Below are 13,461 nucleotides of genomic sequence, written 5' to 3' on the forward strand. Positions count from 1 at the left end.
ACAATATTTTATTACGCATCCTCGTACAGTCATCAGAAGTGGGATTACGAGATCCGTCTCGCGATCGTGTTGTTTTACCACATTTTAAACGTGGTGCGTGTAACCGTTTGAACTCTGTTTATCGTGATCGCGACCGTTACCGTTTTGTGCTGTTTGAATTTTATGAATTTTGTGTTCCCTGCCATCAGTCGGAAAGACCGAACTGTGTTCACCGTATTATTATAATAGACTAATTGCTCTTATTTGTGATTGTGTTGCAGTTGGGGTCTATTTCGTTTGTGCGATCGGCAGTTAACAGTTCTAAGATGGCGATGAAGGAACCCACTAGCTACACGGTGGCGACATTGAAGGAAGTAGCAAAACATTTCGGCCTATCTACAAGTGGAACGAAGGCTGAATTAATTCAGAGATTAACCGAGCATCAAACCGATATTTGGGATAATATCACCGATTACATCAGCGCATCATCGGATCAGGAATCGTCGGAAAACGTTCCCCCGGTATTAGAAGAAGCGGCTCCTACGAGAGGCGAAATACCTGACATAACTTGCCGCGAATTGGAACTTTTAAGGCGAGAAAAAGAATTATTGGTACGCGAGATTCAGTTACTCCGAAGAGAGAGTACCTTCCGCGAAGCATCTCCCCCGTCCCTCGCCAGCAGTCGAAGGACAAATTCGAATGTGAACATCAATAACATCGCAGGTCTGTTGAGCGAATTCGCGGGAGCGGACGATGTTGTTCGAGAAATGGCGTAAACAAGTCGAAATGCTTCGACGCACGTATTTCCTCGACGATGACGCCACGAAGATTTTAATCGGGACCAAGTTGAAAGGAAAAGCATTGAGGTGGTTCCAGCCCCGGGCCGAACACCTTGAATTGTCTGTGTCAGAACCACTTGACGAGATGAGGGAAATGTTCGAGCATCAACCAAGCATGCTGTCCCTTCGCCGTGATTTCGAGAAACAAACGTGGCTCTACTCAGAAGTATTCGCTGATTATTTTCATGACAACGTCATTTTGGCTAATAGAGTGCCCATCGACGAAAGTGAAATCACGGATTATCTAATTGATGGCATCCCGGATGGGCGGTTGTGCAACCAGGCGCGCATGCAAAATTTTACGACCAAGGCATAATTATTAGAAGCGTTTCGAAAAATAACGCTTCGACCGGGATATCAGGACTTGAGCGAGCGAAGCCATCAAGAGGGGAAGGACGTCGGGACCCGTCAAGATAGAAGCACACACGAGGTATATGAATAGACCTTTCTCCTAATGTAATTTTTCGGCCCGAGTTTCTGGGGTCCCGGGACCCATTACCATTTTCGTGTCACTCGCAACGTTATCAACAGATTCAGAAATTAACACAAGAGGAAGTGAGACAGAAAATAAAATTACATAAATTTTATTATTTTTTAACGGAATTAAAGCTGTACGGTCCATCATTGGACATTAATTGATTAATTTGATTGGAGTAATCAATTGATTAAGATTATTTAAAAATTTCAAGATTATTAAAATACCTACGGATGTATTTCATTGATACGTACACCGCAAATTCTCTATTTTTTATTTTAAATTGTAATACATCATTTATTAAAAAAATAACTCGGCAGAAACGTATTTGCGACTCGAAATCAGTTTAATCAGACTGTGCATCGGGGCCCCGGAAACTCCTCTTCCTCACTTTCGCACACTATGCCCAATTGCGTGTACGTGAGCTCGTTGAGTTTCGGAAGAGCCGAGAAGAACAGGCTGATACTCGCTTTCCTTCTCGCTCTTGCATCGCTGACGTCGCTTACATTTCTCGAAAGCAAGCCTGGCATCGCATCGCCACCCGTTTGAATCGTCAGTAAACGACAAAAGCCATCGTGACTGACAGACATTGACTTTCCATACGAAGCGACCATACGTTATATACATATACATGTTATACATGCTAGGAACTATAAGTTGTATAACTTTCGTCGTATATCTACTTTCTAATAACATGGGAAAATTTTAAAATATAAAAAAATGTAAGAATACCGTAGAATTTTTGCAATGGAGAATTATTGAAGGAAAATGAATTGATTATATACATATGTATATATCGGACACATCCCTCGCAAACACGCTGCAAACATTAATGAGAACAAAACTACAAATCCGTCCTTTTTAAAAACCCCGCGACTGATCTTCGACTCGCAACTCGTCCTCTTCATTTAGCAATTATAATAAACGTAGACTCATTAAAATTCGTAAAAATAACAATGTTATAGCCATTTAGAGGGATGAGTACCCAACGGTTAATAATCATACCAGAAATTTTAAATGCGTTTTTCTCGAAACCATATTTTCGAAATTAGCTGACATAATATCATAAATTCATATTGATTAATGGATTTGAAATTTATAGAGACATGCCTGTATGTTAGAAATTTTGCCTTTGACGGTTCTGGGGTAAGTCCTGTGCCGTTCCTCACAGTGCTCTTACCGGAAGGTCCCCACGCCTTCCCCACTCCGTGGCCAGATCCTTCAGGACAAAGTTTTTATTTTTTCCAGCAGTACGACGTCAGGTCGTCTGCCTCATTTAACTACTCTCTCTCCAATCATAAACAATCAATACCTCGACACGCGCTACCTGAAGACCCAACGCGGTCGTCCGCTATCGCGTCACCCGTTGCCTGGCCTGTTTAGTCTCATTCGCTCTTTAGGCCACACGCACCCCAAAACTCTGTCATAAATGTATCGTAGACTGAGCGTCCTTCAGTGGTCCTTACATTCGACTCTCTTGGAAAATACATTGTCGCTAGCGTTTCTGGAAAACAAAAGCCGATCCCCTATTTCGGGGGAATGTCCACGCGTCGCGTCCAACCATTATTGCCGTGGCGAAATCGACTTTTTTGCCTTCGCCTTCGAAAAAAATTAAGTAAAAGAGTTTCCTTCATTGAAAGAAGAAAAATTTTCCAGTCTTTCACTTTCAGTAGGGGCGGTGTCAACTTCCATTCATTTTCAAATGATTCACTTTAATGAGTCACTTTTTCTTTAAATTGCTAAACAAAGAGGACAAATAGGACAGTATTCTCAAATATTTTCTGATTTAAAAATTTAAAATTATATTGAATTCATTTGGTTGTTCAAACTCAATCGTATTAATAGTATAAATATATGAACGCACGTCCATTAGCATAGTAAAAAAATTTCTTTTTTTAATAGTTAAATATTATCAAGGGGTCCTAAAACGTGTATTTCCGTAAAAAAAATTTTTGAAATTTTTGTTTCATTATGGTTTTTGCTTATACGCCTACATAGGTCGGAAAGTAAAAAATGCCTGGGCAGTCGAAAATCTCGGCTCGAGATTATGCGAGTTCGAATTTCAGCTGCGTTGAGAGCAAGAAGAATAGACTCACATTCGCCGCCTTTCTCGAATCCACAAAGCTATACAAAACGCCAGAACTCATATACAAGGTGGTTGGCATTAGTGTGTGTAAGTGGTGGGGCAGTTCCCTTTGGGCACGGGTCTGCCGTCTGATAATACTCCACTGTCTATTCATATACCTCTTCTGTGATAGAAGGATCACCGGGGTCCGCCGCGTGGAAACGCCGACCAATGGACCGCAACGCCGATGTACCAACTGTTTTCGACTAGGACACCGTCCCACGGACTCCCTCTGACCGCGACGAGAAATAGGATCGTGCTTCGAGTGCGGGAGTCTCGACCACCGGATCAAGGATTGCCCGAAGAAGAGGACTCCGCAGGACACGGCGAACCTGGTGCAGTCTTCGTCGTCGACGGAGCCATATCAGCTACCGGTGACTTATGCCGTTTCGGATGACCGCGGTACTAGTCGCGTCTTTAAAATTACCGCGCTGGTCGACACAGGATGGCCCGTAAACCTCATTAAAAGTCGTTACATACCGATTAGCTCGCGTACTCCCGTACCGGGCTACGACCTGTGCGGAATTAACGGATCGAAGGTTGTCATACTGGGACTGTTTAGGGAGAAGGTTTGCGTTAGTTCTGTCAACATGACATTGTCGTTCGCGGTGGTGCCGTACGGTACCATGACATTCGACGCGTTATTGGGAAGAGATTTCATTTCGGATTCGTCGGTGAAAGTAACGTTCGGGAACACTATCGACGCAGAATACGTCCCGCGTGAAAATGATTCGTTAGACTCGGCTAGAGAAATCCTGAGCATCGATATTAATGACAATTCGAATGAATCGTTAACAGCGTTAGATATAAATTCGCAAATTGATCCTAATGTCGCGTCAGAACTTCGACGACTCTACACGGACGTGTCGCGAATGGATGTTACCCCGACGGAAATTGATTTCGAAATGAAAATTCATCTCAAACATGATCGTCCTATCGCTTACCGCCCGAGACGTTTGGCCTTCTCAGATCAGGAGAAGCTGCGAGTAATTTTAGAAAAACTGTAGAGCGATGGCGTTATTAGGCCGAGCGATTCCGAATACGCTAGCCCGATCGTCTTGGTTCGAAAAAAGAATGGCGAGACCAGAATATGCATTGATTACCGCGAAATAAATAAAATTACTGTACGCGAGAATTTCCCGACGCCTTTGATCGAGGATCATTTATATCGATTCAGGGACAAACGATATTGTAGTAAGTTAGACTTGAAGATTGGCTTTCACCATGTAAAGATCTCCGATTCGTCCATTAAGTACACATTTTTCGTGACCCCTTTAGGGCAATATGAATATCTGAAGATGCCGTTCGGGCTAACGAACGCCTCGCGCGTCTTTCAAAGGTTTACGAACAAGATTTTTAGACCGCTAATAGAGCGGAATCAAATCCTGTTGTATCTGGATGATACTTTGATCGCGACGGAGGATATTGACGAACACCTTCGGATTCTCGCTGAAGTCTTTCGTTTAGCGCGAGAGCATAGACTGAACTTCCGTTTCGATAAATGTTCATTTTTATACACCGTGATTACTTATTTGGGGTACTTAATCAACGAAAAGGGCATAAGTCCAAGTAAAGAGCATGGAGACGCGGTGGCGAACTATGCGATACCACGTACCGTTCGACAAGTTCAAGAGTTCATCATACTGGCGAGCTATTTTCGGAAGTTCGTCCCGAATTTTTCACGCGTAGCGAAGCCTCTTTATGATATCGTGAAAAGTAACAATTGTAAATTCGGGTCGGAAGAGAACGAAGTTTTCGAACGACTAAAACATTGTTTGTCTGCACAGCCGATGTTAACAATTTATTCGGCTAAGTTGTCCACCGAGTTATCAGCTTATCAGCTTAATATCTGATACACTCCCCATCGGTGAGTCAGAATATTAATCTGATTTTTGGAAATTGACAGAGCAGTTGGAGCTTGCTCCAACTCTGTCGCGAGTCAACCTGGCATTGCAGTGCCGCCAGGATTGGCTCAATTTTCGCTACGAAACTTTAAGTATTTTATTTATTTATTTATTTATTTATTTAAATATTTAAATATTTAAATTTTTAAATTTTCTGACTTTTGCTTTTAACTTTTGACTTTTGCTAATTTTAACTTTCTGCTTTTAAATATTCTGACTCCCTTTGATCTTGCTCTTGCTTTTAACGCTCTTTTACTTTGCTTTTGCTTGCTTTTGTGAGTTTCAGGCATGGAAGGATCTGGATGCGTCGCCCGGGGAAACGAGGTAATCGTACCGTTCCCGTTCCCCGAGGTTTTCAACTGCCCCCATTGTCACCGGGGGACCACGGCGCTGCGAAGGGGAGCGGCGGTGTACTAGCGGCACGAGGATCTAGGTAAACACCTTAAAATTGATCACCCCGGTATATCACGGAGGTTTGTATGCGGTGAGTGTGGCTTCACCGACAACAGCGCGTATGCGCTGAGAAAGGTAAAGCACCACCACGCTGCAAACCACGGTAGTGGTGCACTGGATCGTCCTGCCGCTGGTGCACCATCGGCCGCCACGGGCGACGCATCTGCATCCCCGTCCAGCGGACCCGCGGAGGGGACGGGCTCCTTCGAAGATGGGGACGCCTACGAACATCTGGGCATACCCACCGGGGTTCGGATCGACCAGACGCCCTACTCCGCGATCCGGGACGTGCTGAGGGACCTGGGGGCGGTGGATCGCTCCCTACTGGCTCCGTGGCAGAAGGTGGAAACCTTAAAATCGGTGATAATTCCAGGGTTGGACTTCCTGCTACGGGGCGCCAGTTTAAGGAAAATCTGGCGGACGTGGACAAGGCAGTTAGACGCACGGTCAAGGGGTGGCTCAATTTGCCACAGCGGGCCAGCGCGGAGGTGGTCTACATCCCTCCCTCGCGGGGTGGGCGTGGGCTCCTCCCACTGGCAGACCTGGCCGTCGTGACGACCGGGACCCCGCGTTCAGGAATCTGGCAAGAGCATGACACAGCGGCGCGGGACAAGCTACGTCGGCCTCCGACAGAGGGGGACCTCGCGGAGTACCTGTCGGGTTGTTTGACCGGGGACTTCGCGTGGCCAACCGGTGGATGTTCCTCATTCTGGTCGCGGGTGAGGTCCGCCGCGCTCAGGTCTGCAGCGCGGTTCGGGTTTCGATGGAGATGGAACGATGGTCGGGTCGAGCTCTCGATGGAGATTGCTTCGCGGGGCGAGCCGGTCGTGGTGTCATCGGGAGCGAAGCCAGAGATAATCCTACATGGAGACACTGGTCCGTAAACCTGACGAGGGGAAGGTCTTCGGGGTGACCTCCCGCCATGCGGTGAGAAATCATTTCATGCGTGGGGGGTCGTTCACTCGCTTCGCCGACTGGCACTTCATCCATCGTGCACGCCTTGACATCCTCCCGCTCAACGGAGGGATCCGCTGAGGCGACAAGCGCTGTCGGCGACGCGGGTACAAACTCGAGAGCCTTCCCCATGTGCTCGGTCACTGCGGCGTTCATTCGGCGGCTCGCCAGCTCCGACACCACGGCCTGGTTCGCAGGCTTGCGAGGGTGACCCGTCTTCCTGGTGACATCCGAAGAGGATCTTCGAAGAGGCCAAGGCGGAGAAGTTGCGCAAATACGCGCCTTTGGCGTGTGCTCTCCACCGGCGCGGCTACACCGTCCACGTGGACGCGTTGATCGTTGGGGCCCTGGGCGCCTGGTGCCCGGAGAATGAGGTCCTCCTGAAGACGCTGCGCGTCTCATGGTTCTACGCGAGGATCATGAGACGACTCATGGTATCGGAGACCATAGCCTAGTCCAGGGACATTTACGTGGAGCATGTCTCCGGGATTCGGCAGTACCCCGCCCCGACCGTGGCACCCGATGCCAACGATAACGCGGCGGCGCGAAGAAGAATGCACCAAATAAATGACGACCTTGGGGGTCGAGGGGCCGAAGATAATGGCACCACCGGACTGCCCCGTGTTCGAGAAGACGAGCAGCGGGAGTCCATCATACGTATTTAGGCTATTTTACTTTATTGTATTTTTTATATTTCGATTCTATATTTTATTTTATTTTGTTTATTCTCGTTTTTGTTCCTTTTTTTTGTTCTCTTTTTTCTTTTTTTTTATACTTGACAATTAGTGCGGCCCTGTACACCGACTATGTGATATATTGTTTGTTGTTGTTGTGTTTGTCCATGTATATATTTATTTATTTATTTAATTTATTTATCTACGTATTATTTATTCATTGTTAATATTATTCGGAAGACGCCTAAGGACACGGCTGAAACGCGTTATGCGAAAAAGGATTTTCTTTATTAGATGGACGCCCAGCGCGAATCGAGGATAGAACGTTATGCGACTGCAAGAGCGCAGGGGGATTGTCCCTGCGCCCTCTCGAAATTATAAAAAACATAAAACATGAGAATTGTATATGATGTACCTGATCCCCGAGGTCTCAGCTCCAAGGAAACATTTTCTGAAAAATAAAGAGCCATTTATCTGTTCTTATCAGCTTAATATCTGATACACTCCCCATCGGGGAGTCAGAATATTAATCTGATTTTTGGAAATTGACGGAGCAGTTGGAGCTTGCTCCACCTCTGTCGCGAGTCAGCCTGGTATTGCAGTGCCGCCAGGATTGGCTCAATTTCCCATACCAAATTTTAAGTATCCTATTTATTTATTTATTTATTTATTTAATTAAATATTTAAATTTTTAATTTTCCTGACTTTGCTTATTTTAACTTTTTGACTTTTCTAATTTTAACTTATAAATATTCTGACTCTCCCTTCTAACTACTTTCTTTACTCTTGCTTTGCTTGCCTGCTTTTACTTTGCTTGCTTTTACTTGTGAGTTTCAGGCATGGCCGAAGGATCTCGATGCATTCCCCGGGGAAACGAGGTAATCGTTCCATTTCCGTTCCCGAGGTCTTCAACTGCCCCCATTGTCACCGGGGGGCCACGGCGCTGCGAAGGGGAGCGGCGGTGTACTAGCGGCACAAGGATCTAGGTAAACACCTTAAAATTCATCACCCCGGTATATCACGGAGGTTTGTATGCGGTGAGTGTGGCTTCACCGACAACAGCGCGTATGCGCTGAGAAAGGTAAAGCACCACCACGCTGCAAACCACAGTAGTGGTGCACTGGATCGTCCTGCCGCTGGTGCACCATCGGCCGCCCCGGGCAACGCATCAGCATACCTGTCCAGCGGACCCGCGGTGGGGACGGGCTCCCTCCGCGAGGGCGCGAGAAGCGAGGCCCCGAATCCCGCCGAAGCGGGTCGGCCGACCGTGCGGGGAGGCGAACCGCCATGCGCGAGAAGACGCGTGCCAACGGTGGCGGTATCGACCTCCCGTTGCAGGACTACGTCCTCCGCCTCCACTACGACAACGGCGAGGACATCGACGAAGCGGGGGACGACGGCGGCGACGGTAGCGGCGACGAGGGCTGCTACGACGACGATGAGGAGTTTCCTGACCGTCGCCGCCAGGCGCAGCGGGCCGCAGCCCGTACCCACGACGGCTGCACCAAGGGGATGCAGCAGAAGGGTGAACCCTACCACCACCTTCGCGGAGGTCACCCGGGGGCCGCCGGCCGCCACCACCGGCGTGGCAACGACAGCTACGGCGAGGGATAAGAAGAGGAGGCCAATCGGAACATCCTCGCCGGCCGGGACGATGACAGAGCCCCCTCGCCGGAAATCTACCCCAGACCAACTCCGGCCATTTGTTGTCGCCCGGCAGAACCACCCCGGTGGTTGCAACGACAACGACAGCGGCGGCAACGACGACGACGACGACCTCGGTGGTTCGGGGGTCAATCCCTGCACCGGTAGTGACACTACCGCCCACCCGGGGTCCAACTCCATCGCCGAGGGGGACAGCCGGTGGCAATTCCACCTCGCCGCCGGCGTTCGCGCCCAGAACGAGCGCTCGAACCAGGAGGGCCGCCACCGAGCCCTCGGACGACCTCGGGGACACCAGGACGCAGGAGGAGGACCAGTGGCACCCCCCAGGCTGTGGTACCAGTCGCGGCCGGAAGAAGAACGCCGCCGACGACATCACCGGCGGCGATAGAGTGCCGCACCCCGAGGAGAGGGAGAAGCGCCCGGGCGACGTCACTCCCGCCCGGGGGACAGACGGAGGGGGGCAACACCACCGCCCCCAGTTCCCCGGAGGTGGGGACGATAAGGAGAAGGAGGGGGAGGAATCTCCCGACCATCGAGGAGTCGTCGTCGGGAGAAGAAGCAGAGGCAGCGGTGGTTCCGTCGTCGTCGTCGGACGAGGAATGGAGAGTGGCGGCCCCCAGAAGAGGACGAAAGAGGGCAGGGCTGCGGACTCCCGTACCGGGGGAGCGTGGAAAAGGAACGGGAAGAAGAAGAAGGCCCCCCGGCAGCGCTAGAGCGGTCGGACCTCCCGTGGAGGCGGAACGGGGCCAAAACATGGACCGAGACCCTAACAATGTTATTATTATCACCATGACTAAAGATAATGGCAGCAGAAGGTACTGCGACAGGGCTACCAGCCCCATTAATTTTAATCTTATTAACGAAAATGACGAACATCAATATGATATTTTTAATGACAATATAGTGGACGCGAGCCGGGGCAGTCCGATTAATACCCCTGGGTCAAACCGGGGCTCTGTTTTCAGAGGAACTGCGGCCCCGAGTGGTGCGACCCCCGCGGTCATTTCCAGGGGCGCCCCCATGGATCGAAGGCGGACGGCGACGAGAGGGCGTGGGAGTGCGGCCGACCCGAGGGCAGCTGCACGTCGTGACCCGATGGTGACCGGAGGTGAGCGGACGCAGCGAGCGTGCTCGGTCACTGCGGCGTTCATTCGGCGGCTCGCCAGCTCCGACACCACGGCCTGGTTCGCAGGCTTGCGAGGGTGACCCGTCTTCCCGGTGAAATCCGAAGAGGATCTTCGAAGAGTCAAGTCGGAGAAGCTGCGCAAATACGCGCCTTTGGCGTGTGCTCACCGCCGGCGCGGCTACACCGTCCACGTGGACGCGTTCATTGTTGGGTCCCTGGGCGCCTGGTGCCCGGAGAATGAGGCCCTCTTGAAGACGCTGCGCGTCTCATGGTTCTACGCGAGGATCATGAGACGACTCATGGTATCGGAGACCATAGCCTGGTCCAGGGACATGTACGTGGAGCATGTCTCCGGGATTCGGCAGTATCCCGCCCCGACCGCAGCGCCCGAGGCCAACGAAATCGCGGTGGCGCGAAGAAGAATGCAGCTAATAAATGACGACCGTGGGGGTCGAGGGGCCGAAGATAATGGCACAACCGGACTGCCCCGAGCTCGAGATGACGAGTAACGGACGTCCATGATACGTGTCGGGCTTTTTACCTTGTTGTATTTTGTTTTAGTTTATTTTACCAAATTTTATTTATTCTATTTTATGTAATTATTCGTTCTTTAGGTAGACTTGACAAGTAGTCCGGCCCTATACACTTGCTACGTGGCATATTGATTGGTTGTTGTTGTTGTGTTTGCCTATGTATGTATTTATTTATTTATTTATTTATTTATTTATTTATTTATTTATTTATCTATTATTATTGACTGATAATATTAATGCCCAAAAGAGGATTTATATCTGTATTAGATGGACGCCCAGCGCGACTTATTAATGGAATAATATGCGACTACAAGGGCGCAGGGGCATTGTCCCTGCGCCCTTTTGAAATTTGCAAAGGGAAGAAAACACAAAAAAGAAATTGTATACAATGTACCTGATCCTCGGGGCCTCGGCTTCGGGGAAACATTATTTGAAGTAAAAGCCATTATCTGTTCTTATCAGCTTAATATCTAATACACTCCCCATCGGGGAGTCAGAATATTAATCTGATTTTTGGAAATTGACGGAGCAGTTGGAGCTTGCTCCACCTCTGTCGCGAGTCAGCCTGGCATTGCAGTGCCGCCAGGATTGGCTCAATTTTTCCCTACGACAATTTTAAGTATTCTATTTATTTATTTATTTATTTATTTATTTATTTAAATTTTTTAAATTTTCTTGACTTTTGCTTATTTTAACTTTTGACTTTTGCTAATTTTAACTTTCTGCTTTTAAATATTCTGACTCCCTTTCTTCCTTTGATCTTGCTCTTGCTTTTAACGCTCTTTTACTTTCGCTTGCTTTGCTTTTGTGAGTTTCAGGCATGGCCGAAGGATCTGGATGCGTCGCCCGGGGAAACGAGGTAATCGTACCATTCCCGTTCCTCGAGGTTTTCAACTGCCCCCATTGTCACCGGGGGGCCACGGCGCTGCAAAGGGGAGCGGCGGTGTACCGGCGGCACGAGGATCTAGGTAAGCACCTTAGACTCCATCACTCGGGCATAACCCGGAGGTTTGTATGCGGTGAGTGTGGCTTCACCGATAACAGCGCGTATGCGCTGCGAAAGGTGAAGCTGCACCACGCAGCAAACCATAGTAGTGGTGCACTGGATCCTCCTGCAGCTGGTGCACCATCGGCCGCCCCGGTCAACGCAACTGCATCACCGCCCAGCGGAATCGCGGGGGGGGACGGGCTCCCCCCGCGAGGGCGCGAGAAGCGAGGCCCCGAATCCCGCCGAAGCGGGTCGACCGACCGTTCGGGGAGGCGAACCGCCATGCGCGTGAAGACGCGTGCCAGCGGTGGCGGTATCGACCTCCCGTTGCAGGACTACGACCTCCGCCTCCACTACGACAACGGCGAGGACATCGACGAGGCGGGGGACGACGGCGGCGACGGTAGCGGCGACGAGGGCCGCTACGACGACGATGAGGAACTTCCTGACCGTCGCCGCCAGGCGCAGCGGGACGCAGCCCGTGGCCATGACGGTTGCATCGAGGGGATGCACCAGAAGGGTGACCCCCACCACCACCTTCGCGGAGGTCACCTGGGGGCCGCCTGCCGCCACCACCAGGGTGGCAACGACAGCTACGGCGAGGGACAAGAGGAAGAGGTCGACCGGAACACCCTCGCCGGCCGAGACGACGACAGGGGAATGGACGAGGAATCGAGTGTGGGGGCCCCCAGAAGAGGACCGAAGAGGGCACGGCTGTGGACTCCCGTGCCGAGGAAGCGCGCGGCAACAGCGGGGTGAAGAGGAAGGCCCCCCGGCAGCGCTAGAGCGGTCGTACTTCCCGTGGAGGCGGAACGGGGCCAAAACATGGGCCGAGGCCCAAATAATAATAGGAATAATAATAATTATTACTCATGGTGTCAGAGACCATAGCCTGGTCCAGGGACATCTACGTGGAGCATGTTTCCGGGAATCGGCAGTACCCCGCCCCGACCGCGGCGCCCGATGCCAACGAGAACGCGGCGGCGCGGATAAGAGTGTTACGAACAAATGACGACCGTGGGGGTCGAGGGGCCGGAAATAACGACACCACCGGACTGCCTCGAGCTCGAGAAGACGAGTAGCGGGCGCCCAACATATGTGTATAATTTATTTCACTTTATTGTATTTTATTTTATTTTACTGTATTTTATTCTATTTATTTTAATTTATACTCGACAACTAGTGCAGCCCTTTACACCCACTATTTGCTATATTGATCGTTGTTGTGTTTGTCCACATATATTTATTTATTTATTTAATTTATTTATTTATTTGGTTATATATATATATATACACACGCTGTTAATGTTAATGTTAATATGCCTAAGGACACGGCCAAAGTGGTTCATTTAAAAGAGGATTTTTATTAGTTGGACGCCTAGCGCGATTTAAAAGTATAGAGTAATGCGACTACAAGGGCGCAGGGGGACTGTCCCTGGCCCTTTCGAAATTGTAAAAATTTAAGAAAAACTGTATGCGCTGTATCTGATCCCCCGGGCCTCGGCTCCGGGGAAACATTAGTTGAAAATAAATAGCCATTTATCTGTTCTTATCAGCTTAATATCTGATACACTTCCCACCAGAGAGTCAAGTATTGTCGCTTTGCCCCTGAATGGGGCCTTGGGCCCATCGGGGAGTCAGAATATTAATCTGATTTTTGGAAATGGACGGAGCAGTTGGGGCTTGCTCCACCTCTGTCGCAAGTCAGCCTAGCATTGCAGTGCCGCCAGGATTGGCTCATTTATT

At 49.7% G+C, this 13,461-nt stretch overlaps 1 protein-coding gene and 4 pseudogenes across 1 annotated transcript; all 5 read left to right on the plus strand.

Annotated features, from left to right (window-relative positions):
- The first annotated feature begins 5,217 nt into the window (after positions 1–5,217).
- On the plus strand, positions 5,218–5,399 carry LOC122401216 (annotated as a pseudogene).
- A 2,448-nt stretch (positions 5,400–7,847) lies between these two features.
- On the plus strand, positions 7,848–8,030 carry LOC122401214 (annotated as a pseudogene).
- A 660-nt stretch (positions 8,031–8,690) lies between these two features.
- LOC122401134 (translation initiation factor IF-2-like) lies at positions 8,691–9,781 on the plus strand. Its single transcript, XM_043403090.1, has 2 exons — positions 8,691–8,928; positions 9,156–9,781. Exons 1-2 carry the CDS (start codon positions 8,691–8,693, stop codon positions 9,779–9,781), a joined length of 864 nt encoding a protein of 287 aa, XP_043259025.1.
- Positions 9,782–11,150: 1,369 nt separating this feature from the next.
- LOC122401215 lies at positions 11,151–11,329 on the plus strand (annotated as a pseudogene).
- Positions 11,330–13,231: 1,902 nt separating this feature from the next.
- On the plus strand, positions 13,232–13,461 carry LOC122401212 (annotated as a pseudogene).

This window comes from Colletes gigas, unplaced genomic scaffold (assembly GCF_013123115.1).
Source record: "Colletes gigas isolate AHSC1104 unplaced genomic scaffold, ASM1312311v1 Colletes_gigas_Sc00022, whole genome shotgun sequence".
NCBI lineage: Eukaryota > Metazoa > Arthropoda > Insecta > Hymenoptera > Colletidae > Colletes > Colletes gigas.